The 26348-nt window shown below is 35.7% G+C and overlaps 8 protein-coding genes across 11 annotated transcripts; 3 read left to right on the top strand and 5 right to left on the bottom strand.

The window, feature by feature from the left end:
* Window positions 1–125: 125 nt before the first annotated feature.
* Gmppa (GDP-mannose pyrophosphorylase A) lies at window positions 126–2483 on the bottom strand. The gene is made up of 6 exons (XM_963086.5): window positions 2241–2483; window positions 1998–2196; window positions 1782–1950; window positions 642–1115; window positions 332–596; window positions 126–282 (listed from the first exon to the last, which is right to left on the bottom strand). Exons 1-6 carry the CDS (start codon window positions 2278–2280, stop codon window positions 182–184), a joined length of 1248 nt encoding a protein of 415 aa, XP_968179.1. The 5' UTR covers window positions 2281–2483; the 3' UTR covers window positions 126–181.
* Window positions 2484–2665: 182 nt separating this feature from the next.
* Window positions 2666–7353, top strand: Klp3A (Kinesin-like protein at 3A). Of its 3 annotated transcripts, none has more exons than XM_015981382.2 (8): window positions 2666–2978; window positions 3031–3698; window positions 4056–6222; window positions 6270–6392; window positions 6440–6551; window positions 6602–6753; window positions 7155–7195; window positions 7248–7353. In XM_015981382.2, exons 2-8 carry the CDS (start codon window positions 3034–3036, stop codon window positions 7279–7281), a joined length of 3294 nt encoding a protein of 1097 aa, XP_015836868.1. In that variant the 5' UTR covers window positions 2666–2978; window positions 3031–3033; the 3' UTR covers window positions 7282–7353. The 3 variants fall into 3 exon arrangements, with proteins under 3 accessions (XP_015836868.1, XP_008200131.2, XP_064211792.1); XM_008201909.3 differs by having other exon boundaries at window positions 6267–6392; XM_064355722.1 differs by having other exon boundaries at window positions 6267–6392; window positions 7139–7195.
* Cse1 (Chromosome segregation 1) lies at window positions 7344–11623 on the bottom strand. The gene is made up of 17 exons (XM_962930.4): window positions 11435–11623; window positions 11237–11382; window positions 10997–11189; window positions 10731–10876; window positions 10482–10682; window positions 10198–10365; window positions 10018–10147; window positions 9807–9970; window positions 9568–9757; window positions 9217–9519; window positions 9008–9164; window positions 8873–8964; window positions 8323–8528; window positions 8007–8272; window positions 7797–7959; window positions 7600–7744; window positions 7344–7551 (listed from the first exon to the last, which is right to left on the bottom strand). Exons 1-17 carry the CDS (start codon window positions 11517–11519, stop codon window positions 7397–7399), a joined length of 2910 nt encoding a protein of 969 aa, XP_968023.1. The 5' UTR covers window positions 11520–11623; the 3' UTR covers window positions 7344–7396.
* Window positions 11624–12053: 430 nt separating this feature from the next.
* On the bottom strand, window positions 12054–12654 carry LOC656312 (protein C19orf12 homolog). The gene is made up of 2 exons (XM_971088.5): window positions 12480–12654; window positions 12054–12371 (listed from the first exon to the last, which is right to left on the bottom strand). The coding sequence occupies exons 1-2, from the start codon at window positions 12637–12639 to the stop codon at window positions 12109–12111; spliced, it is 423 nt and encodes a 140-aa protein (XP_976181.1). The 5' UTR covers window positions 12640–12654; the 3' UTR covers window positions 12054–12108.
* A 76-nt stretch (window positions 12655–12730) lies between these two features.
* On the bottom strand, window positions 12731–13686 carry LOC656225 (uncharacterized protein). The gene is made up of 3 exons (XM_962768.4): window positions 13434–13686; window positions 13128–13388; window positions 12731–13079 (listed from the first exon to the last, which is right to left on the bottom strand). The coding sequence occupies exons 1-3, from the start codon at window positions 13684–13686 to the stop codon at window positions 12760–12762; spliced, it is 834 nt and encodes a 277-aa protein (XP_967861.3). The 3' UTR covers window positions 12731–12759.
* A 53-nt stretch (window positions 13687–13739) lies between these two features.
* LOC656142 (cytochrome P450-like protein) lies at window positions 13740–17108 on the top strand. 2 transcript variants are annotated; one of them, XM_064355282.1, is made up of 4 exons: window positions 13740–13858; window positions 15301–16542; window positions 16591–16836; window positions 16914–17108. In XM_064355282.1, exons 2-4 carry the CDS (start codon window positions 15666–15668, stop codon window positions 17075–17077), a joined length of 1287 nt encoding a protein of 428 aa, XP_064211352.1. In that variant the 5' UTR covers window positions 13740–13858; window positions 15301–15665; the 3' UTR covers window positions 17078–17108. The 2 variants fall into 2 exon arrangements, with proteins under 2 accessions (XP_064211352.1, NP_001164359.1); NM_001170888.1 differs by lacking the exon at window positions 13740–13858 and having other exon boundaries at window positions 15617–16542; window positions 16914–17102.
* Window positions 17109–17989: 881 nt separating this feature from the next.
* LOC100142193 (O-acyltransferase like protein) lies at window positions 17990–20390 on the bottom strand. Its single transcript, XM_008201963.3, has 11 exons — window positions 20244–20390; window positions 20055–20194; window positions 19812–20008; window positions 19505–19766; window positions 19283–19458; window positions 19069–19240; window positions 18825–19018; window positions 18634–18778; window positions 18415–18586; window positions 18224–18366; window positions 17990–18183 (listed from the first exon to the last, which is right to left on the bottom strand). The coding sequence occupies exons 1-11, from the start codon at window positions 20311–20313 to the stop codon at window positions 18040–18042; spliced, it is 1815 nt and encodes a 604-aa protein (XP_008200185.3). The 5' UTR covers window positions 20314–20390; the 3' UTR covers window positions 17990–18039.
* Window positions 20391–22191: 1801 nt separating this feature from the next.
* LOC103314856 (uncharacterized) lies at window positions 22192–25917 on the top strand. Its single transcript, XM_064355777.1, has 2 exons — window positions 22192–24762; window positions 24814–25917. The coding sequence occupies exon 1, from the start codon at window positions 22758–22760 to the stop codon at window positions 23514–23516; it is 759 nt and encodes a 252-aa protein (XP_064211847.1). The 5' UTR covers window positions 22192–22757; the 3' UTR covers window positions 23517–24762; window positions 24814–25917.
* Window positions 25918–26348: the final 431 nt, after the last annotated feature.

The following is a 26348-nucleotide window of genomic DNA, read 5'->3' as shown; positions in this document are numbered from 1 at the left end:
TATCATTCAAATTTACATCTCGTTTTTAAATGAGCGATTAAAATTTCAACTCACTCAATGGCTTTATCATTAACAAATTAGCTAATTAAATAGCTATTTTAGTAAGTTAATAATGAAAGAAAACACACATTGTAATTTTTTATTAATGTATTCAAAAAAAGGATAATGTACAGAACAATAATTACAAAATGATTTCATTCTTTATGCTCCTTGACAGCTCCTTATTTGGCAAAACAATCGAATTCAAGAGAATCGTTTCGGATGGCACACTCACAAAACACCCTAAAAAACACTGTAATCTCATTCCTAGAAAAAATAATGTATGTAATACCTAAAATGGTAATGGAAGGATTCAAGCGCCCGTCGTTGTTAAACAGTGGCGGATTTTCCATTTTGGCGAAGGCTTTATTAGGGTCTGGATCACTCGGCGTCCCTTCAACCCTTGCCCACGTCCCAATCCTGGAATTCCTCCCTATTATGCTGTGCAAAATCAGACTTCGATCATTGATCACAGCATCCGCCAAAATAATACTCTCCCTTATCCGGACCCCCGGTCCGATAACCACCCCCGAACCAATACTAACATTTGGACCTATCTAATTTCACTGTATTTTTTACCAACTTTAAACTAAAATACCTACAACGGCAGAACCGTGAATTTGCGCTGTGGGGTCAATGTGCACATCGGGATAAATCGTGCAGCCGTCGCCCCCCGAGTGGGGCTGTCTCAGCCGTTCGGGATGCTTACTCTTGTACAACTCCAAATAGTGGCGGTTGGCGTAAATCGCAGAACCTGCAGTTTTCAACTGCGACCACCATTTGTTCACTTGGAGGGCGAAGACTTTGCCAGTGCCGGCCAAAGGTGCCAAGATCTCCTGTTCTAGTTGGATAAAACCAGTCTCACGGCTTGTGTCTTGCTGTTTAGCGATGAAAACATCGCCAATTGTCGTAAATATGTCCAAGGAAAATACGTAAATTCCGCAATTTATTAACGTGGAGACGTAGGAACTTGGCTTTTCGACGTAGTGGGACACTTCGTGCGTGTTTTTGTTCAAAACTATGCAACCGTAGTGCAATGATTGCTGTCGGGTGGCTTCTGTGCCCATTATGGTCACCTGCGAGCGATAAATTTAAAAAAATTTAAAAACGAACTAAAATACTCGAAAAAAAGATAGCCATATTAAAACAAAACATTTTTAACTATTATCTGGTGTTTTTTTTGAAAAAAATATGTCAAAATAATTAAATTTCTGACAGAAAAAAAGTGCTGAAATTTTCTAAAAAACCAATAAAATGTTAGCATTACCATGTCTCTATCGATAGTAGTTGAAAAATCTTATTTTATTTGTCCAAAGAACATTAAAAAAACAAAAATAATGTGTTTTGGTAATTTTCTATTTAATTTAGAGTTCTCTCGGTCAAAAACTGCAAATTCATTTTTTAAAGACTTGAAAAAGGTAAAAATTTTGAACCAAATTTTGTAGTTTTGCGATTATTTTTAATGAAATTTCGCTCAAAATCAACAAAACCGGGAGAAACAACCGAAAATAACATAAATTTCGATCCATCTTGACAATTTTTTCACAAACTTTAGTAAAATTTTTCAAAAAAAGAACCTGAAAGAACTTAAAATTATGCCATTTTCGACCAAACGTAATGAATTTTCGGTTTGTTTTGAACGAAATTTCGCGAATTTTTTTTTCTAGTTTCTAAAAAAGCAGTAAAACTTGATCTCAAAAAGCAGATATTTTTTTGTTTGTATTGAATCGCAGTTTACTTACTAAAGAATTGTTCAAGTTTTTGTGAAACTGGTACAATTCAACTAAGGGAAAATCGGCGCAAACGTCCCCATTCATGACGAAAAACGCGTCAGGATTTCCATAACGGATTTGGTCGCGGAAATGGTACAAGCCCCCGGCGGTCCCCAAGGCTGTGAACTCTTGCAAATACCTAAATTTTCAATTGGCTCAAAGCTGATTAACTTAGTTAGAAATTACTTTATCGTAATGTTGTATTTGTGCTGTAAATCATTCACGAATTGCTGGATTAAAGCCGCCGGATAAAACCCAATCAGTAGAATTTCCTTCAGTTCTGGTACCGCAACGCAAGCTTCGATGTGATGCTGAATTACTGGCAGCCCCGCAACGGGGAACAGGGGCTTTGGTATGTCCAAGGAAAGGGGCCTAAACCTGGTACCTACCAAAATTCGTGTTTTTCTGGTTTAGTACAGTTATAGCTACCTTTCTGGGGCCCTCCGATTAGTATCACCGCTTTTAACATTTTTTACAATTGATAAAATACGACACGTCAACACTTATCTATGTTTTAAAATTTACGAAAATAATTATGCACAGTGTGCACACGTGGCATTATTTATAAATCCAGGCGATAATTTGTGCTTGAATTAATGCAAATTCGCAAAAAGCGGCTAAAATTAACCGGAACACTACACAAAAAAACCTGTCAAAACAAACTTACATAACCTCACAAAAGACAACCACATCGGGTTATTTTATTGAAATTCCTTATCATCAAAAAAATGAACCAGAGCAAGTTTTAACAAGAATCTCAAAAAAATTTAGAGGGATAAGATAATCCAATTTTTCATAATTCGTAATTTTATGGACTGAAGAAGTATGGAAAATAGTTTTTATGCCAAATTCATGTTTTACAAAGCAAATTAATAAATGTTTACGAAAAAATGTTAAATATCTGACAAGTTTTCTTCTTAACGGTTTCAGGAATTTTAGTACCTGTTTTAGTATTAAATAAATAGACCCTGATTATTTCATTTCAAATACTCAGATTTTGCCGCGTCACCTCCCCTCACCCGATTGGTCAATTCAATTTTCACCTTCCCAACGGTTTTCAGGTGTCTTAATAGTTTTAAAAGTTGACTGACAATCGTGGCGTTTTTTGGTTTTAACTTTGTGATAGTAGTATTTATAAGTGTATATATTTGTTTCTTATATTAAGACGTAAGTTTACAACCATTTAGCGTTCCCGTGTTCAGTTTTCTCCATTTAACAGAAGATGTCCGACAAATCTGTACAAGTAGCCCTCAGAATAAGGCCCCTTGTCCCATCCGAGATCTCCAAAGGTTGCAAAAACGTGTTTGAGGTGTACCCCAGCCTCAATCAAGTCAAAATTAAAAACACCGACAAAGCTTTCACATACAATTATGTTTTTGAACCAAGCACAACACAAGACTACGTTTACGAGACCTGTGTTAAAGGCATGATCGAAAATCTTTTCAATGGCTATAACGTCACGGTCCTGGCATACGGACAAACCGGCTCTGGCAAAACACACACCATGGGGACCACGTACAACGGGGAGGGCGAAATGGGGGTTATCCCCAGGGCAATTACGGAAATTTTTAATACAGTGAGGGAGAATTTCGTGTATGATGTAAGTGTGACCGTGTCGTTCGTCGAACTCTATCAGGAGACGCTTTACGACTTATTGGCCGAGAAAAGTCGAGATCAGTGCATACTGGACATTAGAGAGGACCCAAGTAAGGGTGTGGTAATACCTGGCTTGACGCAAGTGCAAGTGGACTCAACTCAAAGCGTTTTTCAAGCTTTGATCAGGGGGTCGAGCAGTCGCGCCACGGGGGCCACCAATATGAATGCGCAGAGTTCGAGGAGTCATGCGATTTTTTCAGTGAATATGACCATGATCAACAAAAAGGACGGGTGAGGGATTTTCTTTGTTAAACTTTTTTCGGAATTTCTGTTTATTCATAATTGAAATAATTACATATTTTTGGGAATGCTAAAAACTGGCTGTTAATGACACTCTTTTTATTTATGAGTTTTTCATTCTTAAACAGGGACAAAAAATTAATAAGTTAACTGGTCTTTCAAGAGTGTTTTACTGTATTTTTTTACTTACAAACGCAATTAATTCGATTATGAAAGTGACTAAATAAAAAATAAAAATCATGGTGAATTTTTCGTAGTCGCCAAATGAATTCAGGCATCTTTGAGCGAAAATGTAAATGAAAACTTGTCGTTTTTTTGCATTTTTCAATAGATAATTTTTGTTTATAGAAATGAAAAGACTGCAAAGTTCCATTTGGTCGATTTGGCCGGTTCAGAACGACCCAAAAAGACGGGGGCTGTTGGCACAACATTTAAAGAGGGCGTTAACATAAACAAAGGACTTCTAGTACTAGGGAACGTGATTTCGGCCTTAGCTGATGAAAAACAACAACACGGTTATATCTCTTATCGAGACAGCAACTTAACTCGCCTCCTGAAAGACTCTTTAGGCGGAAACAGCATAACTTTGATGATTGCCTGTGTTAGCCCCGCTGATTACAACATAGACGAATCAATTTCGACGTTACGTTACGCCGATCGGGCTCGAAGAATCCAAAATAAACCAATCGTAAATCAGGACCCGAAAGCAGCCGAAATCAATTTGTTAAAGAAAACAATTCAGGACTTGAAACTGCAAATTGTGGGTCAGGGTGGACCTGCCGTTTCGTCCAATGAACTTACAAGTTTGAGGGAGGAAAACGTCCAGTTGCACACGAGAATTCGTGACCTTACCGTACAGTTATCGTCCACTTTGCACGACAATACCGGCCTTTTGGAAAAATTAATGATTTTGCAAAATGCCAACGAAAATCTCCATAAAAAAATTCAAGAACTGAAACAGGAGTACGATCTCACGCTCGACAACATCAACTTGACTTTCACGCAAAATGATTCGGACGGGTTTAAGAAGAATTTGGCAAAGTTGCAACAAATCCAAGAACAGTTCACTGTGCTTGACTACGAACAGAAGAAGACTGAAGACGAGATATTCCACCATGAGACAAACATTGATAATATTCGGCGAAGTCAGGAAGGTAAATACCAAAATGTGGACGAAATGAGTAAAGACCAGGAAAATTATACCAAGCAACAAATGGCACTTAACACCGAACTGCAAGAGTTGACGAAACAGTTAGCCATGAAGGAACATTTGGCGCGACAAATAACCACAAACACGCAGTATCTGGTCGATTACGAGGGCTTGAAAGAAAACGAAAATAAAATCCTCCAACTGCAGAAGGAAAAGGACGAATTGTTGCAACAATTAAAGAACGCACACTCGAACGGGCCGTCGTCGAAAATCGCCGAACAGCGGCGGAAACGCGTCCAAGAACTGGAGAATCAGTTGCAAGAACTAAACCGGAAAGTCCAAGAACAGGCGCGTTTGATCAAACTGAAGGAGAAGGACGTGACAAAAATCAACCAACTGAACAACGAAATCCAGCAAATGAAACAAACTCGCGTCAAGTTGATTCGCAAAATGCGCGAAGAATCGGAGCGTTTCCGCACGTGGAAAATCAAGCGAGAGCGCGACATCGCCAAACTTAAGCAGGAAGACCGCAAAAAACAGACCAAAATCGTGCGAATGGAAGCAATGCACAACAAGCAACAGAACGTCCTCAGACGGAAAGTCGAGGAGGCTGTGGCGTTGAACAAGCGCCTTAAGGACGCCCTGGCCTTGCGCAAAGCCACCCAAGACGCGAAAAATTCAGGAAAGAACGAAAAAATCGGCTGTTGGATGAGGCAAGAGTTCGACGTCCACATGCATCTAATTGAGGCCGAAGCCACTTTGAAGGGACTTTTGGACGATCGGGCAACGTTGCAGCAACAGTTGGACAAACTGAGGGACGATCCCGAAAATCTGGACGAGTCACAAGTGCAAGAAATCGAGAGTGACATCGAAATGCGTTCGGTGCAAATCCAGGACTTGCAACAGAAGTTGCTAGACTCGGAAGAAGAGAATAAAAAATCAAAGTTCGATAATATCCAAACGATGGGCGAGGCGAAATTTGCCATTAAAATCCTCCTGGAGCAAGCGGCCGACATCAAGGCGAGCGAAGTGAGTGCCAAGAACAAAATGATCGAGACGCAAGCGGCTCTGGGCGATTTTAAGCACAAGTGTGAGAATTTGGAGAAGGTTGTGAAGATTTTCGAGTTGAAGAACAACCAAGATTTGGCACAGTTGCAAAAAGACTACGAGGAGAAAATTGCTGTGTTGTTGCGGCAACTGCGCGGTGTTGAGGTGCAGGACGGGAGCGAGGAGTTGAAACAGAGGTGTGCGATTCAAAGCGAACAGATTGAGAATTTGGAGCGGAAAAACCAAGAGTTGATGGAAAAGTTGCACGAGACGCAGCAACAAGCCGAAGAATTGAAGGAAAAAATCGACACTATTTCGGTATGATTTACATGGTTTTTTGTTTTATATAAAGGTTGTTTTAGCAGTTGGCTAAAGAATCGCAAATTAGGGAAGCAGTTGCCGAACTTAACACGCCAGTCGAGAACATGAGGCGGAAAAAAATTAAGATTAAGCGAGAGTTTGATTCGACGTTCACTATGGAAAATCAGGTTTTGTGATTTTTTTTAATTTTTTTTAATGAAATTTGTGGTTTTAGGAGAATTTCGATGTTAGTATGGAAGAACTGGACGATATTGCAAATGATCCAGATTGGAAGAGGACGCCGATTGGCAAGTGGGTGCTTGAAAATAAAAGGAGGACGAATGCGGGTTAGTGCCGGGAATTGTTTGTTGTTTTTTTTTTTAAATTATTTTTTTAGGTGTGGAAAATATGGCATTGAAAAGGACATCAGATGGTGGTTGTATGTGTGTTAAAAGTAACTGTTCGAAAAGATGTGGGTGCAAGAAACTGAATCGAAGTTGTACAGTGGGGTGCAGGTGCTCCAGCACGAATTGTACAAATAGAGATAAGGTAAAATAATGTTTACGGATGTTCGTCGAAAATTCCGCGAATTAAATAAGTTTCTGAATGAGAAATGCACTGAAACCTCTAAAAAGTTCAAAAATAATGCTTAATTTAACTTAAAAAATTAACTTTGAAGAGCTATATCTCTTGAAAAAAGGCTCAAACATTTTTTTGTTATAGGAACTTTTAATTCAGTTTGAGAGATTCTGCGGTACCTGTATTTATATTCTCACCTGAGGATGACCATTTTGCGGTAGAAACGCGTTGTTTTTTAAATAAACGTTTGGTGTGTTGGTTTTTTAAACTGTTTAAATTAATTTATGCTCGGGAATAAAGTTATCTTTCATTGTAACGTAGTTTTTGGCTTATTCTTGTTCATAATAGTGTGAAGAAAATTTTTTTTTCAGATTGCTGAAACTACGGGATCATTAGACGAAAAGAAAAGAAGGTGATTATCACCATTATTTTTAATTACGTTTCGTAACGTGTTTTTTTTTCAGAATGGTGAACCAGAATTTATTTGCAAATAACTAAGAGTCTGAGGCCTAATTTTATGTACATTTTTATTTATTAATTTTCTACTTAATAAAACAAACTTTTTAAAAATATCGTTTTATTCGAAAGCATTCAGTTAACACAACAAAACAAATTACATGAGCTGGACTCCAAATTTCGCCAGATACTGGTTAAGGATGGTCTGGGCTTGCTGGTTCATATTCCCCACCAAAACTGGCAATTTTCCAGGCTGTGCACGACCAAGAGTTGCCAAATTTTGCGACAAAAACTGCCTCGGTTCCCCGAAACCTAAAACAAATTTATGGTTTTTTGTCCCGAATTTTTCTAAACACCGACTTTGTAACGGGTCCGGTTTGGCAATATTTGCAAAATTCAACTTGGCACTAGTGGTCTGAAACGTGGGGGTGTCGTCAATCTCGATAAAGTGGTCGTCTGGTAAAGAACTTTCGTCTAGCGGCATTTCAAAAAACATGATTAAAGCCTGGAAAAATATAATATTAAATAGGCCATTTTTGAAGTTACATACGAATTACTTGTAAAAGTTGCGGCCAGAACTTCTGATACGTCCCAGTGAGCATTTCGGGGCATTCACATAACAATTTAGTGATGCCACATGCGACAATTTTCCTCTCAACGTTGCCTGAGACTTTTTGCAATTCGGAGATTAGTAGCTTCTCTAGAACCATACCAAACATCCTACAATAATAATTTTACATCGGGAAATTGCGAATTAAATTAATTACTGGGCTTGGATTCCATCGATAACAGACACCAGCTCAACCGGCGAATACTTAACGGCATACATACAGAAAAAAACAATTATATTTATAACATATTTGGTGGTTTTGCTCGACGACAGTCTCTGGAAAAGCAGGAAGAAAATTTGCTTGTGGTACGGAGCGAGCGCCTCTATTGGAAAATGCTGGATCATGTTTTGCATCAAGTGGAAGCCTTCGTGATCGTTTGATTTCGAGGCGATCAGTTTTTGGAAAACACCCAAAAAACCGCCCTAAAATACAAAATTAGAAAAAAGTATACATTTTTGGGTTAAAAACCAACCACTTTATCTTGTGCCACGATTTGGTGGCCCGCATGCACCGTAAAGGCGCTTAGGAGGCGAACAAGGGGGCTGATGTTGGCCGGGCGCTCCCACAAAACGGGGGCCAAAAGACACGGCAAAAGCTGGATGTAGGCGTCGGATATGCTCCCAATTGGGGTGAATTCCATCAAAAGGGACAAAATTTGAAACACGTACGGAATGAACTCTAAAACAAGGCAGGCAAATAAAAATAAAAAACTTAAAAAATCGCTTTAATTTCTATTATTGGCTGAGAAAACTGCTTTCGATCAATTTTTTGCCGTTGATCTGATTATTTTTGACGAAATTTTGTCCAATATGAGTCAAGCCAAGTGAAACAAACAACGTAACATTTGTGATTTTTAGAAATATTTTGACAAAGTCTTATTAATATCTTAATTATACGAAAAAATAAGACCGAGAGAAGCAAACCAAGTTTAAATATGGATTTTTTTTTCAAGAAAAAACCGTGTCAAAATTTCAAAAAGTACCACAGTTAGATAATGCAATAATCAGTGTTGAGATTGTCACCTTGAATATCCTGCTGCAATATGCCTTGAAAAATCGGAAACAAAATATCCTCAAACGACGTAACCGCTGACGCGTTCGTTTTACACACAATCCTAAAAACACATCAGAAAAACTCCCAACTATCACCAAACTTACTTAATCGCCAGGGAAATGGTTTCAAATAAATAATGATTAAAATGAGGCTTGGATGGATTTTTCGCAACCATTTGCAGCTTCTCGGTGAGTTTGGGCAAAGCTGATTGCAAATACGGAATGACTCGGTCTTGCAACGTGGAAAAAGTCCTCATTACGGCTAAAACCACCAAAAATTAATTTTAAAAACACAATTATTGCCACCACTTTACTTTTCATAACGTATTCGTTCTCCTCCGACACCGGTTTGTCCAAAATCGCGAAAAGATTAACCAGCAGCTGACTGGCTAAGGGCTCCAAAGAGGCCCCGTTTAAAATATTCTGATTGTTGCCGTCTTTCATGATTAGGATTTTTTCAATAGTACAAGCAGCATAAGTGTGAATGACTGCACTTTCGCTCGTCAAGTGTTGAATTAGCAAAGGAATGGTTGCAACGACCATTTCACTGGGTAAGACAGAGCGAAAAGTTAGCAAATATTTGATTGCATCGGCCTTAAGGACCGGTAATTCGTCGACTAAAAAATGAAAAATAAAATAACAACACAAAAAAATTCACTTGTTACCGTCGGTTCTTTTAAGCTCAGGGAGGATTTGGTCTTGACAGAATTGTGGTATTGAGACAAGTTGGCTCGTTTGAGTCACACCGTGTTTTTGTGTGGCCCCCCTACTTACCAGAGATGTTACCAAGTAAAGGGCGGCGTCTTTGCTGCGCCAGTTGTCTTTGGGGTTTTCGTTGTATTTTGATAGCATTACCTGAAATAATCATCAGTACCCACCACAAACAATTTAAAGTGATAAAGACCTGTAAATATTGTCCGAATATTTCGATGATGCGTTTTTCGAAATTCTGGCTCAAAGTGTTGACTAGATCACAAGCGGCTCGCCGTCTTGTGTCCACATCAGATCCTTCAATGTCTCTCCTAATGTATTCCTCTGGATTGTCTTCAAATAACTCTCCATCCGAGGCTGCAATTTTTTTTTAAACTAATTTATAAAAGCAAAGTTTTGCAAACCTCTAAATTCCATATTTGGAATGATAACTTGTTCACAAATGCTGCTCAAAACCGCATTATCCTCAAATAAATTCCTGTAATGAGAACGTTCAGCAACTGACGACAAAAATTGGAGAGCGTTGGAAACCAACTAAAAATTTACAATTATGAATGGGAAACAAGATGAATTTTTTTCTTTACCAAATCATATTTCGGCTCCAGGCCTGTAACAACCAACAAATTCCAAACAGCTGTGACAAATTGTGGTAAATACGGTTGAAATTCCTCATCATATTTCTGAGCATACAAAGCAATGTTATCACAGGCTTGTGACTTCAACTGTTCTATTACGCCAGCCTCGTCCTGACTCTAAAAGTGATGAAATGATAAGAAAATATACAGCTTGACTGGTCAAGAGAGCTGTGCAAAAAAAATCAGATCCAAAAACCAGAGACCAGACACAAAAATTGATTTCCTATCCTTACCGAATTTTGCAGTACTTTAACTTCAACTGTTAGCAGCGTGTGGAAATTCGACATCCAAGTGGCCATGTTGTCTTCAAAAAATTCGGGGAGATCTTGGTAATTTAAAGAGTAGAAAACTTTACAAATTAAGACAAGTGAATGGTATATAATTTTCAAAGCACTGACATCGTTTTGGTGTGCTTGTGTTAGCCCCATAGTGGCCTAAAAATTCAAAAAATGGAACTGAAACTACCAAACTGAAGTAATTACCATAAGGAGATCAGTTAAAGGCTTGGCTAACTTGTCCAGTACGTATTTAATTTCCATCCAGAGTTCGTTGGACTTGAATTCGTAACGATATTTTTTAAAGAGAGAATGCGCCGTTTGCAGAACCCCATTAATGACGTGGAAATCGCCTAAATATCGTATAATTAAATAAAATAAAAAAACAAGTCAAGAGGGGTCTGACAATTTCATAAACGTACGTCTTGTGTAATAATTTTTTTCGTGAAATTTTCACAAATTATTTACTTTACCTGTGGCAAATTTGTCCACCATTTCAGTGATCAACTCGGGCCATTTCAACGGAAAATCTGTCTTTCCGATAATGCTAATAGCATCACTCAACTGTTTTTGTATTGCTTCAGGCGAACTCAACATTAGAGAAACAATGAGATTCTTAATAGCCAACCTATCGCTTTCGTGGATCCGATCATTCTGGTCCTCCTCCTAAACCCCACACTTGATAAAACACCCAAAACTCCCCACGAACTTACAATACTCCAGTTCCGTTTGATGTAATTTTTGAAGGCAATTGCGCCTGCAATCCGTATTGTCACATCCACCTCGGGTTTGTGCACTAAATTAAGCAGCAACAAGGGGTAATTCTGGTTCACTTCGACCCCTTCGAGGAACTTTTCGGCTAAAATAACTTGTTATAATTTTTGGTTGGTGGAAGTCAAAGTGTTTTCTACCGGGGCGCCGAGTGTTCGGGTCGGGGCTCAAAGTCTGTTGCAAATATTGGCTCAGAATTCGAAGATTCTCGTCGGAAATCTCCATTTCGCTTGAAATAATTTAAAAAACGCACTTTTTTTTTCAACGACCGTTGATATAACCCCAGATAAATTTAACCTCACTTTGCCGCTCATATGTTGCGCATGCGCAGCGGGAAGTGTTGGTGGTGCAGTTCCGAAAAGACAAAATTTGGATAATAACGCCGAGTTAATCATGGAAAAATGGTAAGTTCACTTTTGTACCATATTTTATCGCGCAAATTACTGTTTGTTGTGTTTATTTCACATTAACAGCGGCTAGGATTGAGAATTTCATTAAATTGAATTGGCGCGAATGCGCATGCGCGTTTGGAATTAAAAATTTTCCCTGATGAATTTTTGGCAAAATAACCATTTCATTGTTATCAGTGTTATATCACGGGCCTTAAAAGTGTTATATTGGGGCTTCTAATTAGTTTAATTGATTGGTTTCATCGTTTCTAACCCTATCTTATCGGGACCAATCCTACGAATTGGCGCGTAATTTGAAAAACGAGGTCTGGTACTTCCCAGGCAGAGCGTTGGAATAAAACAACTCAAAATTGGTAAAAAATATATTTAAAATTGCAAATAGTTTACACACGATAATACATGGTTTATTGTACAAACTTGACTCCTACATCATTAGTTAGAAACCGTTTCAGGACCTCAAGGGCGCTATTTCTAAGAAGTGCGTTAGTGTTGAGCAATGTGACCACGGTAATAACATCCGAGGCATCAATACTTCTAATTACTTCGCCCACGGCATCGGCCAGTCTTTGTCTGTCTCGTTCAGTCATTTCGAACATTATTACATATGCAGCTGATTTGAATTTTCCTTGGCTCTTGTAAGCTGCTAGGGCCCCTCCTGCGGCACTACCTAAAATAAAACGTGAAAATCTTATCAGGAAATTTTTTATTACAATTGAGATAAGTTTTGGATCAGTGATTACACAAGGGTTCAGTTTTTTGAAATAACAAAACATACCAACTCCTAGTCCCACAGGGCCCCCTAAAATCCCACCCAGGAGGGCCCCTCCAAATGCGTAGCAAGCCCCCACGAGTGAATGCCTCACAGTGCACTCCAGTTGCTCCTGCTCGGCCAAAATTTCACAAACTCTAATAATATCACGTTGCGAAAGCGGCATTGTGGGGTAAAAACTAAAATATTAATTAATCTCGAAAAAATTATCACAGCTTTGAGGTTAGATATGCATGACATTTGACCTTTGCTCGCACTTTGAGGTTAGGTTAACATTTATTTATTTTTAAATTTTACAAACAGTATCGTAAATATCTGTACGCCGTTGATCGAAAATCGGTATTTGGGCCCTAACTTTATCACATTCGGTGAAATCAAGGTCACTGTAGATGATTTCCTCCCCGTGTTTGGCCTGTGCGACCACTTTGCCCCACGGGTCTGTCACTTGCGAGTGCCCCCATGCGATGTAGCCGTGCTCGCCCCTTGCGGGGCTTATCGCAAAGACATAGAGTTGGTTATCTAGGGCCCTTGACCTTTGGAGTAACTCCCAATGAAGGGGGCCCGTGGTCATGTTAAAGGCCCCCGGATACACTAGCAATTTACAACCTGTGAAGCATTATTTACCCAGTTTGTTTAATTATTCATGAACAAAACCTTTAATGCGGTAAAGTTTCGCAAGCTCTTCGAATCTCAAGTCGTAACAAATCCCCAAACCTACAGTAACCCCGAACATTTCAAAAGTGACCAAATCCCGGCCACTGCACAAAATATCAGATTCCTTAAACGTAATCCCCCCGGGGATATCGATGTCGAACAGGTGCATTTTCCGGAACTTGGCGATCAAATCACCGTTGGGGTTCCACACTGTGCAAGTGTTGTACAGTTTGTTATCGTCCCTTTCGGGGAAAGTCCCCCCTAAAATAATTAATTGGTTATTTAGCCTTAAAAGAAATAATCGACCTATGATATAAATTGAGTGTTTTTTCGCCGCCTCTGAGAGCATTTTGCTCGTGGGCCCATCAGGGATGCTTTCGGCATATTCGTCGAAAAATTTTGTTCCATAGGGGGAATTGAAGCACTCAGGTAGGGCGACTAGTTGGGCCCCGTTTGATTTTGCTTTGTGGATTAGGTTTGATGCATTTTCGAGATTCTTTAACCGGTCTTTTCCCACTAAACACTGGACTAGGGCTGCGCGGAAACCGTTTTGTAACATTGTTCTGGGGGCTGTGGATAAGTAGCGAGATAAGTTATTTATGCGTTTTACGGTGATAGCGCATAATCTGATTGCATACATTACTAAACTCGAGTTAAATACAAGTTTTTCATAACCTCAATCTTTAAGTGAATATTTGGAGTTGTGGAAAAAATATTAATTTATTATTGCTGTAAGTACGGGGGATAATCTCACTTTGATGGAATTTTTGGCAGCTAAACAATCGCCAGTTTTTACGATTTTTTTTAACCTAATTGAGTGAGTTGTTCATGGGTTGTTCCTTCAAAAAGGCCTAAGAGCCCCAAAACCAAAGCAGAAGATTACCATGAGTAAAAAAGTAGAAAACGAGGTAGTAATAAACGGTAATTAAAATTATTAAACTAATGAATTACAATCACTTGTAAAAAATACTGATAATGAGAGTACAAAATTAAAAAAAAAACAATAGATACTTATTAATGCCTACAAAGTTTTTTTTTCGTTTTTCAGAATTTTTAAATAAATAAATGTTTCAACTGTTTAAGTATTACATTGGGCGTCTGCAGATTTTTGCGAGGAGTCACTTAAACAAATGTCAAAACCTGGCCTTTTTTCACAATACAATAAGACTCTGTAAAAACTACAGTACTGAAAATATAGTTCAACTAATCAAATGTGATTTTTTATGGAAGATTGCCTCAGCATTTTGAGACTGATTTTATTTCTCATCTGCAGCATTTAATGTCTACAGTTAATAATTTTGAGATATCTCAGGACACCTTTGAAATAAAAAAATAAAACAAAAACTTCAATGAAAAATTGAATCGAAAATCAGATCATTTTTGTCTTATTCAAGCGGTTTGTTATGTTTTTCAGCTAACAAGCAATTATTTCGAGCAGTTTCGTCAAAAATAACCAGCGCCCCTTTCGAGCACCTTTTGAAACCGTTTAAATAAGATTTGTAAAAAAAGTTTCAAACATTTAATATTATTATATTATTATTAATATTATAATTAATCGAACACAATTTTTTATCACTTTTTGATATTCATCACATTAATCCTGAAGTATTCAGTGAAGAAATGAAATTTTTATCGATCAGATTAAATATTCACGTTCTGAAAATATGCACGTTTTGGCAAATTGAACAATCAAACCTACTCTGACTTTTTTTTTAGATTCCACTCTAGGTCTTTGCAAAATTCTTCGACAGGTTTCGTTTAAAATTTTTCCAGATTATTTTTTAGGATTTTTTCTGATGTGCTCTACTTTTTTTCTTATAATTCTTCCCTGATTCTTTATTAAGCCGTTTCTTGGTCTGAAAACTGGACTCTTCTTTAGATTATTCTATAAAGTCCTTGAGATTCTTGTAAAACACTTGTAAACTGTCTATATCATTTCGATATGACTATTTTCACTGCAATTTTAATAATAACTTAATTCAACTTGTAAATAATGAAAACTAATATTGTAGAACGTCGTAGGACTTGAAACTACAATGGTTTTTATATAAAAAAATGGGATATTCTCATTTGAACTCGTGTATTTTTTAATTTGTTGGTTTTGGGAAGAGCTTAGAAAAACACAAAATAAAAGTCTTTTATCAGAAAACAGCTGATAATTTGTATTCACCAGGTGGCACGTGAGGCATGCCCCCACCTGTGGTGTCCACCTGTTACATCACAAACGGAGACAAGCCCATATCCTTGTCTCTCACTGTCCCATTCCACCAGTGTAACTCGAAGCAAGTAATTGCTTATTAATGCGTTTTTATGACGAAAACAACATTACGTAACTGAAATAAACAAACCAATAACAAAGCAGAACCAATGCACGCAATTGGCCAATCCTTATTTTTGTCTTTATTGGTGAATCCTTGCCAATAAGCCAGTCAGTGTGAAATGCTGCCGTTATCACCACATTCAGTGATAAAGATCAGTAAACATTAACCCAGTGTTAACATGTGACCCGCGTTTGTGCCAATTATCCAAAACCCAACAATGGAACAAGACTGGTTCTTCTATTCCGTCACCCTTTTCACCTTTGCGGTGATTTTCACTTTCTGCTACATCCGTCACGTGTACACGTTTTTCGAAAGAAAGCGCATTCCAAGGGCAGGCCATCCCACTTTTCCGTTCGGGAACCTGTACGATGTTTTTTTCGAAAAAGTGCCGATTTTTATGCAACTGTGGAAGTTCTACAATCGGTTCAAGAGGAAGAAGTGCAAGTTGGGTGGCTTTTACTTGTTTCTAAAACCAGCGATTGTGCTAGTGGACACGACACTAGTCCAGTTGTTTTTCACCGATGTTTTCGCAAAGGACGAACGTGATGATTTGGACGCGAATTTTTGTGGACAAGTGCTAGCCAGTGTTGTGAAAAGTGTGGAAAAAGTTTGGCCGAAATTGGGGCCATTTGCCGAAAATGAGGCCAATTTTACCCAAATTTTGGGCCAGGAATTGGTCGGATTGTGCGCACGGGAATTTTTTGATTCGAATGATGCGAAGTTGTGTGAAGTGGAAGGCTCACGTGTTTTTCCACTTTTCCGGAAATGTGTTTCTCTGAGTTACCCGCAGTTTTGCAAAAATGAAAATCACAGATTTCGTGGGAAAAACTTCGAAAAAGCGGCGAAAAATGGAGTCCTGCAAGTGCTTCAAAAAAATGGGTTTTCAGCCAAGGACAGGGTCGATTTTATCGCAGAACTTGTGGATTATTTGGGAAAGTCGAGCAATTTGATACTTTTCACGCTGTATGAGTTAAGTCTGAACAGGGAGATTCAGGACGATTTGAGGGGAGAAATTCTAAGGTTTCGAAGAAATAAGGACACTTTTACGTACACTGAATTGGAACAACTGACTTATTTAGAAACAGTCATTTGTGGTAAGTTAAAAGTGGTGCAAACGTCCCATTTTTGTTGTTTTTTTTTAGAAACTTTAAGAAAATATCCAATGAAACCGTTTGTACACAAAGTTTGTCAAAAAACTTTCGAACAAAATGGTATTAAATTCGATACAAATCAGACAGTATTTTTATCAATTTTTGGGATTCATCACGATGTTGACAATTACATTAATCCCGAATTGTTCGATCCTGATCGGTTTTCCGAAGAGAATGAAATGTTTATCGATCCGATTAAATATTTACCATTTGGACACCAAATAAAAAATGATTTTGGTAAGTATTTTTTATAATACAATAAATTACAGCTTTCGTGGAAACTTAACAGTTATTAATTAAATTGTTTTTTTCAGATTCTCTTTATGCCAAGTTAATTATGAAAATGATTCTGATAGAACTCCTTTCAAAGTACGAATTTGCATTAGGAAAAAAATCACCCAAATGTATTACGTTCGACGAAAACTTGTTTGAAATCAAGTCGAGGGAAGACATGTGGTTGAAGATCAAAAAATTGTAATTAATTCGTTCATTAAAATTGTTTTTCAAAATTTGTGTCTTTTTTTAACCTCTCATCCAATAATTTTTACATACCGGCTATTAAAGTAATTTTTTATTTTTATTGTAGAGATTCACTACTAAACTTGTGAAGCTCTTAAACTGGTATTCCAGTGTCTCAGAAAGAAGCAGAAATGACAAATCAAAGTACAAGCAAATCTTCAAACAAAAGAAATATGGTTCTAAAATAAAAAAAAATAGTCATCATAAAAATATGTTTTAATTAGTTTTATTTCACCTAACGATCTAGTGTGGACTATTTGGAAAAATTGAATAATTTTTTTCACAAACCATACAATTTTCAGATTAAAAAACATAAAAAGACGGACAGTGAACTTATAGCATATTTTTAAGCTAAAAACCGACACAAAAAGTGATTAAATTGTGTGAAAAATTATATTTTGTGCTATTTTTATCAAAATTTCGTCAAAAATAATCCAGAAAATTACCAGATTTGTTTAAAATTGGAGCATGTTTCATTTTTGTAATAAAAACGCAGTGAAAAATGACTAAATTTTGTCGGAAATCAAATAATTATTGTTTTTTTTCAACTAAGAACGTAGTTATTTCCAGCTGTTTCGTCATAACCGTTATTAAATAAGATTTGTAAAAAAGTTTCAAACAAATTAAATGATAATATTAAATCCTGATTGGTTTTGGGGAAATAAATGTTTATCGATCACATTAAATATTTACCATTTGAACACCAAATAATAAAGTGGACAAGTACTTTAAGTGCTTATTTATAGTAATTATCGTGTTTCCAACTTTTTATCAAAGTTCGTTTTTAATTACCTTAGTTGCGTAGAAAATTAACCATTTTTTTCAGTCTCTCTGTGTGAAAAATTAATGGGGTTTAAAATAAAAAAAAATATTTAGCCAATTCTTTTATTAGTAACTATTATAGAAACAATTCTTCAAAAGTCACTTCTTAATTTTCTTCTCAGATCCGTGGCTAAATTTAGGAACTAACATTTTCTGAAGCTGAGACGCTGGCATTTCCACCAGCAGATGCATCAAAAACCCGCAAAGAAACGACCAGACCGTGTCCTCAACAAACGAAACAAACTACAAACAAAAATAGGAAAAAATTTTTTTTAAAAATTACCAAAACGTAGTCAGAAACTGGCAGTGGTTTCGTGGCCAACGCTGTCCTGCTAAAAACAATCCCAAAATGCACAACATAGGTGCTGTAAGTGACGTTCCCCAAAAATAAAGCTGGCTTCCATTCGCACAACGATTTCAAAAAACCTAAAAACTTGTGAATCCTAACTGTCATCGTAAAGTTAGTTATTTTACCCCCAATTTGTTGCGACATGCCAAAAATCCCGATCCCAATCCCTAAGGCATACAGTGGTTTCAAAATCCCCGCCAAAAGTGCCGAGGCGACTCGATTAAATTCAAACGAGGAAATTATTATTACCGATAACGGGAGACCTATGACTAAAATGTACCACAAGAGGACAAAATGCTAAAAATATTAAACAGTGAAAAATTATTTCGTGCTCGTTTTGTTACTTTTTTGCCAAAAACTGGCCTATTTTCAAGCCGAAAATAGACATAACCGAGTATTAATCCTAAAATGTAGGTGGCCATGTTTGAGTAAGTGGACGTGTAAGTGGCGCTGAATTCGAATGATTGGAAGAGATTGTTTTTTGAATTCCTAAAACTGGAAATTACACTTAATTTTTTTACAACTGATAACTTACTCGGGCGTAATTCTGTAAATAATGTCAAGTTCGTAGAAAAATGCGACCAGTGATGGAATAAAAATGCCAATGAGTAGAAAAATTGTCATTATTCGAACCCTCAAACGTTCGAATTTTAAAATAATTATTAGGAGAACTAACGAGATTGCGTAAAGTTGTGTATCGGCAGACAGGTACCAATTGGTGAAGTAACACTGTAACATGTTACCATTTAATTGCAAATAATTAAACGGTGGGGTTTTACCATGTCATGTTGTTGGTAATGATTGCTCAGAAATAAAAAAATCACCCACCAGCTTCTCTGACAACGTTCATACTCCCGATCGGAGTAAACGTACTTAATGGGCCCATGGAAAGACCCATAGATCCAGACACTTGTGCCCAGCGATACCATCAATAAAACTGGCGGTATCAACCTGGAACTCCCATTATTTTTTTTAGTAAAAAAAGTCACTTACCTCAAATATCGGTTCAAAAACGTGAGACACCAATACTTGAAAAAATCGCCCCGTTTTGTTTTATCGAAAATTTTGAACGTGTTGTACGATAAGAGCCAACCTGAGACCAGAAAGAAGGTTTGTACCAAAAAAACAAACAAGTTTCTCAAACCATGTCTGATGAAATTTTGCGGAAACTGAAATTGGTGTTTTTTAAAAAATAACATTTTTTGGCATTTTTACGTCTTCCAGATATTTGGTATTGGCGATGTAACCACCAGAGTAACTGCAAAACGTGTGGCAGAAAATAATAAGAACGGTGGTATAGAAGCGAATTCCTTGGATACATTTCAATTTTTCGCAATTTCTTTGCTTAAAATTGCGTTTCAAGTTTTGGAAATTGTGCCACGGGGAAAACAAAATCAGGAATTTGTGCCCATTGGGTGTTTTCAAGTGATACAATGTCGCCACAAGTATCAATAATAAGTACAGAATAATACAAGTTCTGAAAAAAAAAATTAGATAAGTAAAGTGACAACAAGGTGCTTACAAAACTAGAATATCGAACGTTTTTATTTCGTATTTGTGCTCTTGGCAGTTTATTTCCACAACTGTTGCTCGTAAACTGGCATTTTTGAACTTGTTGGTGTAAAGTTCCGATAAAGTTTCGTTCTTTTGGCCATTTTCGACGCAAATTGCGTAATAAAGTTCGTCATGGTTGTAGAAACGCTTCGAGATTTTCGTCTCCTGCAATGAGCAAAATTTGGAAATTGGCCCAAAATTTGTAGTTTACCTCAATTAGATTCCAGATTTTTGTCTTGTTTTTGCTTGGTGATAATTTGATACTTATCCTGCAAAAAGTTTTATTTTCCTGTAGACATTTGTCGTAAGGATCGATGTGAAATATTGGCGGCAGTAACTTATAATCTTCATCTGGAAAAAACTGATGCAGGTCCAAATGGACCAGAATTTCGGTAACTACCTGATATTTTTATCTCACTTGTGACACGTGAAATGGCACAGAAAATGAATAGGATATGTGTCACAAACATTTTTTAAAATAAAATGTGAGTTGGAAGAATTAATTTCGTGATCAGCATTTCTAACACTACAAAAATTTGCGCGACGTTTGCACTATTATTTTAATAGTTATTTACGTGGTACTCCCTCCTTTGTTTAATACATCGTTTATTTCACGCTGATTATCTTTTACAAGCCATTACAACAAATGCATAAAAGGAATAATTTTGTGTTAGTGAGAAGGGAATTTTACTTTTGTTGTAAATTATTTTGTCGTAACATTGAAATTCGATGAAGAAGGCGGTGTTTTTTGGTTTTTTGATGGTTGGGGCCGGAGGATGCGAAAATCTACATATACTATAATCGGACCCTTTGCTAGGAAATTTTAAAAAAATTAAATTTAAAAATTGAAATTTGACCATGTGTCATAAATTTACAAGGTGGCTAATAGTTCAATAATTTTTTATGTCAAACATGGAAAGCCTCTTCCTTAAGTATGCGGCAACATTAAAAATCAATAATTACATAAACAATATTGCTTTTGGAAATAATTTCTATGAACAGGACTTAAAAATTTATGGATGTGGAGCTTGTACGCTTGTATTTCTATTAATAAATTGTTAAAAAAAACACAAATAATAAGTTAAAATAAAATCTTTTATAGATAATAAAAATTTAATTATTAAAAAAAACGAAAAAGGAAAGGGAAGTGGTTTGGAAAAATCAATAATGTTAAGTCTTCATAAAAGCGAGTTTTTTAAATTCACGAAGAATTCTTTTACAATTGAATTTTAAGATTTTGAAAAAATAAAAACACAGTTCGAAACTTCCATATTAAGGAGTAGTTATTTGTGGTAATATTTTTTTAAGAAATGGTACAAACCTCTCAGTTTTTTCAGAAACGGTAAGAAAATATCCAGTGAAACTTTTTGTAAATAAGATTTGTAGAAAAAAGTAATAATCAATTATAATATACAGTGAGGATTTAATTTCAGTGAAAATCACATAAAACTATTAATCCTTTGTTCAATTCATTACTAAAGTTGTTGTTAGATCTTCTGTATTATTTGGTAAAGAGTTTATTTCGCTGTGTTAATAATAATAATAATAATAATAAAAATAAGAAAAAAAATACGAAACAAATGTCTCGAAAATAGACATATTTAGGTATAGTTAGAAGAAGGCTAATGATACAATAAAAGACATTGCTTTCTGTTGAAATAACAGGGTTGTTCTTGAACATATTTTCGATGAACGGGAAATAAAAAATTATGGCTGTGAAGCTCTTACGCTGGTATTTACATTAATAAATTTCATAAAAAAAACAAAAATCAGAAATCAAAATAAATCATCTTTTATAGATAATATAAACAAAAAAAATTATTAAGAAAAAAGAAAGGGAAGTGGTTGGAAAAAATCAATAATGTTAGGTCTTCATAAAAACCCGTTTTTTAAATTGTTTTTTTTTTAATCCTGTGGATTATTTGAAAAAGTGAATAATTTTTTTCACAAGCGGTAAAATTTTAAGATTTAGAATAAATAAAATCACGAACAGTGGATTGAAATTTGGAACATTTTTTTCAAGAACTGGTACAAACGTCGTATTTGTTTTTTCAGAAGAAAATATCCAATGAAACTTTTTGTAAAAAATATTATTTTTAGGGAAAAAGTGATAATTTTATGACAATGAAAATCACATAACACTATTAATTTTACGTTCACTTAAAAAAAATTCGTATCAATGCATTAGAGTTGTTAGATATTCTGTTTTATTTGATAAAGAGTTTATTTTGCTGTGTTAATAATAATTGTTATTAATATAAGAAAAAAACATACAAAAAGGTATATTTAGGTATAGATAAAAGAAAACTAATGAAAAAAATGAGAAATTATAATAAAATCATATTTTATAAATACCAATACAAACAAAAAATTTAATTTAAAAAAACGAGAAAAGAAAGGGAATAATGGTTGGAAAAAATCAACAAAAAAAGTTTTTTATTCACTTAATAATACGATTGTTTTTTTTAATACTGTGGATTATTTGAAAAAATCGAATAATTCCTTTCACAAGCGATGAAATTTTAAGATTCAGATAAAATTAAAACACTTACAAACAGTTCTTATTAAGAAGCAGTTATTGGTGGTAACATTTTTTTCTGAATTGTCTTTTCACAAACGTTAAGAGCATATTCAATGAAATTTTTTGTAACTAAGATTTGTAGAAAAATTTCCCAAAAATTAAGCAGGACCTAACTAACTATGGCTGTGGAACATTTCTATTTTAAGGGTTTTTTATTATTTGTGTCTTATTTAGTATAGATTTTTCCTCTCTGAATATTTAATCTGAAACTTTGTTCCTCTTAATTGGTGTGTTGAAGTTTTACAGAAACACTGATGCATTTTTGATTAGTCGTGATAATAAGTAGGTAAATCTGAACAATAAATTCCAGTACAAATCCACCGCTTTCCCAAAATGCCTCAAGCCCAAAAAGACGCCTTTTACTTCGTCATTGACTGTTACAACAAAAGTGGCCTCCGTAAAACCTCCCCTAACCTCCGAAAATTGGTATCAATTTACCTCCTTTTACCCCTCCTTTTCATCCTCTACTCAATGATAATTATCAACATCCGTTACAAAAACGCCAACATTTTCGAAATCGCCGAAGTTTTCGAAGCCGTCTCAACATTCGGACAAGTACAACCCCCTTTCAACGACCCAAAAAACCTCAAAATTTTGCAGCTAGTGGCCCGAAAATCGCTCCTGCTCCTCCACCGTTCCCTCTTCGAAGAAATCATCCAAGACCGCTCACATTTCTGGAGTTACGACTCTTTCGGGGGAAAAATCGGGGACAAGTACCGGCAAGAAATGCAATTTTCCGTTTCTTTGATTAAAAAAATGTGGTATGCCAGTGTATGGTCTCTAGTTTTCCACTTTTGCACCCCGTTTTTTGTCACAAATGCTGTTTTACCCGACGCCTGTTGGATCCCAGTGGACAGTAAATGTTTGGTGATTTTTCTCTACGCTTTGGAGATGGTGTTCTACATCGAGGTGATTTTCCTGCTGGGGTCCTTTGACGCCTTTTTCCTGTGCATGTGTACGGAGTTGAAGATACAGTTCAATTTGTTGAACCGAACTCTTGACAAACTTCAAACTAACCCAGAAACAACGGACGAAATGTGGCTTAAAACGCTCAAGAAGTGTTCAAGGCACCACTGTTTCATTCTCAAGTAATTGGTTTTTTGTCCCACTGTGATTATAATTTTATTATAGGGTTCACGCGAAATTGAACCGTTTTTTCTCGGAGTATTTCGTCTGCCAATATCTCATCAATGTTGGGGGTGTTTGCATACAATTTTTCATCATAAGTAACGAGTGAAGTTTAGGGAAATTAACCCCATTTTTTTCTAATTCATAATTTCAGGTCTTCAAATCTTACGCAGATTTTGAGGAGTGTCGTTTATATTTTGATTGCAAGTCTTTTAGGGGCTCTTATTTTTCTTCCCTCAAGTGCTATCGAGGAAGAGGTGGAGGCGAATTCTCGTAATTATTACGCAAATTATCGTTGGTTTTAGGCCGAAAAGTTTGAAAATAGAATCTATGATATTGAATGGCAAAACACCAAAGACTTAAATATTCGAAAATTTATAATTTTTTGGTTGATGAAGGCCCAAAAATCGATTCATATGACAGGGGCTGGATTGTTTCAAGTGAACCGAAATGTGCTGATACAGGTCCATATTTCGCTTGGAAAATGATCAAATAACAGTTTAACTTTATTTCAGATTCCACGTCTAGCGTTTTCTATCGCGACAATTTTAAGTAATGTTAAATAATTTTACCTTAAATAATAACCTTAATTAAATAATGTTAACTTGCAATGATTGGAATTTTTGTGATCATTTTTCTTAGAAAAAAATTGAAAATAATACTGCTTTCTACTACCATAATATGATTTGAAAAATAATACCCAAAATTTAAAATACATTGATTTGGCTTCATTTTCAACCGAATCTCTTAATGTTGGGCGTTTCAGCTTTTACAAAAAGTTTCGGAAAATCGGGGGAAAAATTAAGACCTTGCTTGTGTCCAGTGTTGGTATTTATTGTAATTCTGTGATCAGGTTGATTGCCTTGTGGGCTTGAGCCAAATTGCGATTTTATTTTGCGGAACAAATCGGTAATAAAATTTGTGATAGTGCGAAATGAGAATTGCGCGGATTATTGTAGGTATTGTGGAGTGAGGTCATAGGCATTTAATTTTTTGTGCCTTGCGGTTACTTTTTCGAGGTTTGTGAATTTGAATAAATACTCAAACTTGTAACAATTCGTGACAAGGATTCCAGTCAAGAGTAATTTTTTAATCGCTTAACGTAATTGTAGATTTAGTTGTGTCTAGACTTTCGTATCAAGTGCAATGACGAACACTGTAGTCATTTTAGCTATCTTGTGGCTTTTCTGTGGAATAAATTGTACAAAAGGTACGGGAAAAATGTGTTCTAATCACGAAAATTATTGTCTTATCTTTGTAGATTTAAGCTATGAGATTGCTCCGTCCATTACATACAAATATATTCTTAGGCCGACCATTCCACCGCAGGAAATTTGGTGGAAACGCGGGACGCACCGAAGGCGGGATAACAATAGGGGATATGAAGTTGTTTATCCATAGCTTGGTTTTTTATTAAGTAAAAAAATTATGAATTTACATTGTGGTAATAAATATTCCCATCCAAAAATGGAAGATCTTGCACAAGGTCAAGTAACCACTAAAACTAGGCACTGTGACGAGGAAAATGTTTTATTTGTATTTGTCAAAGTGGTAGTTACCAGAAAACGCACTGAATAAATCATGATATGAAATGAAATTTGTTTTATTCAAATGACACTATTTTTAAATAAAAAATGCTTGAAAACAAATGATTTTTGTGAGACTTACTCACTTACTGAAAAAAATTACCGAGAAATTTTCGAAAGTATAGTGGAACCTCGATAATCCGAGCAAAAAAAGCTTATCTTCGTTGACACTAATTGTGACAAATGACACTAATTTTATAGAAAAAATGCTTGAAAGCAAACGATTTTTGCGAGATTTATTTACTTACTGAAAAAAAATTACAGAGAAATTTTCGAAAGTACAGTGGAACCTTGATAATCCAAGCTAAGAAAAGAAAAGCTTTGTCTTGTTTTACTTAATTGACACTATTTTTATAGAAAAAATGCTTGAAAGCAAACGATTTTTGCGAGATTTATTTACTTACTGAAAAAAAATTACAGAGAAATTTTCGAAAGTACAGTGGAACCTTGATAATCCAAGCTAAGAAAAGAAAAGCTTTGTCTTGTTTTACTTAATTGACACTATTTTTATAGAAAAAATGCTTAAAAGCAAACGATTTTTGCGAAATTTATTTACTTACTGAAAAAAAAATTAGAGAAATTTTCGAAAGTATAGTGGAACCTCGATAATCCGAGCAAAAAAAGCTTATCTTCGTTGACACTAATTGTGACAAATGACACTAATTTTATAGAAAAAATGCTTGAAAGCAAACGATTTTTGCGAGATTTATTTACTTACTGAAAAAAAATTAGAGAAATTTTTGAAAGTACGGTGGAGCCTCGATAATCCAAGCGAAGAAAAGAAAAGCTTAGTTTTTTTTACTCAAATGACTATTTTTATAGAAAAAATGCTTGAAAGTAAACGATTTTTGAAAAAAATTACAGAGTAATTTTCGAAAGTACAGTGAAACCTCCATAATCCGAGCTAAGAAAAGAAAAGTTTATTTTTGTTTTACTTAAATGACACTATTTTTATAGAAAAAATGCTTGAAAGCAAACGATTTTTGAAAAAAAATTACAGAGAAAATTTTGAAAGTACAGTGAAACCTCGATAATCCGAGCTACTAAAAAGAAGCTTAGTGTTGTTTTACTCAAATAACACTATTTTTATAGAAAAATGCTTGAAAGCAAACGATTTTTATGAAACTTATTTACTTACTGAAAAAAAAATTACAGAAAAATTTTCGAAAATACAGTGGAACCTCGATAATCCGAGCTAAGAAAAGCTTAG

Source organism: Tribolium castaneum, chromosome 3, assembly GCF_031307605.1.
Source record: "Tribolium castaneum strain GA2 chromosome 3, icTriCast1.1, whole genome shotgun sequence".
Lineage (NCBI taxonomy): Eukaryota > Metazoa > Arthropoda > Insecta > Coleoptera > Tenebrionidae > Tribolium > Tribolium castaneum.
Note: the sequence above shows the minus strand (reverse complement) of the source record. Positions and strands in the feature narration are given on the sequence as shown.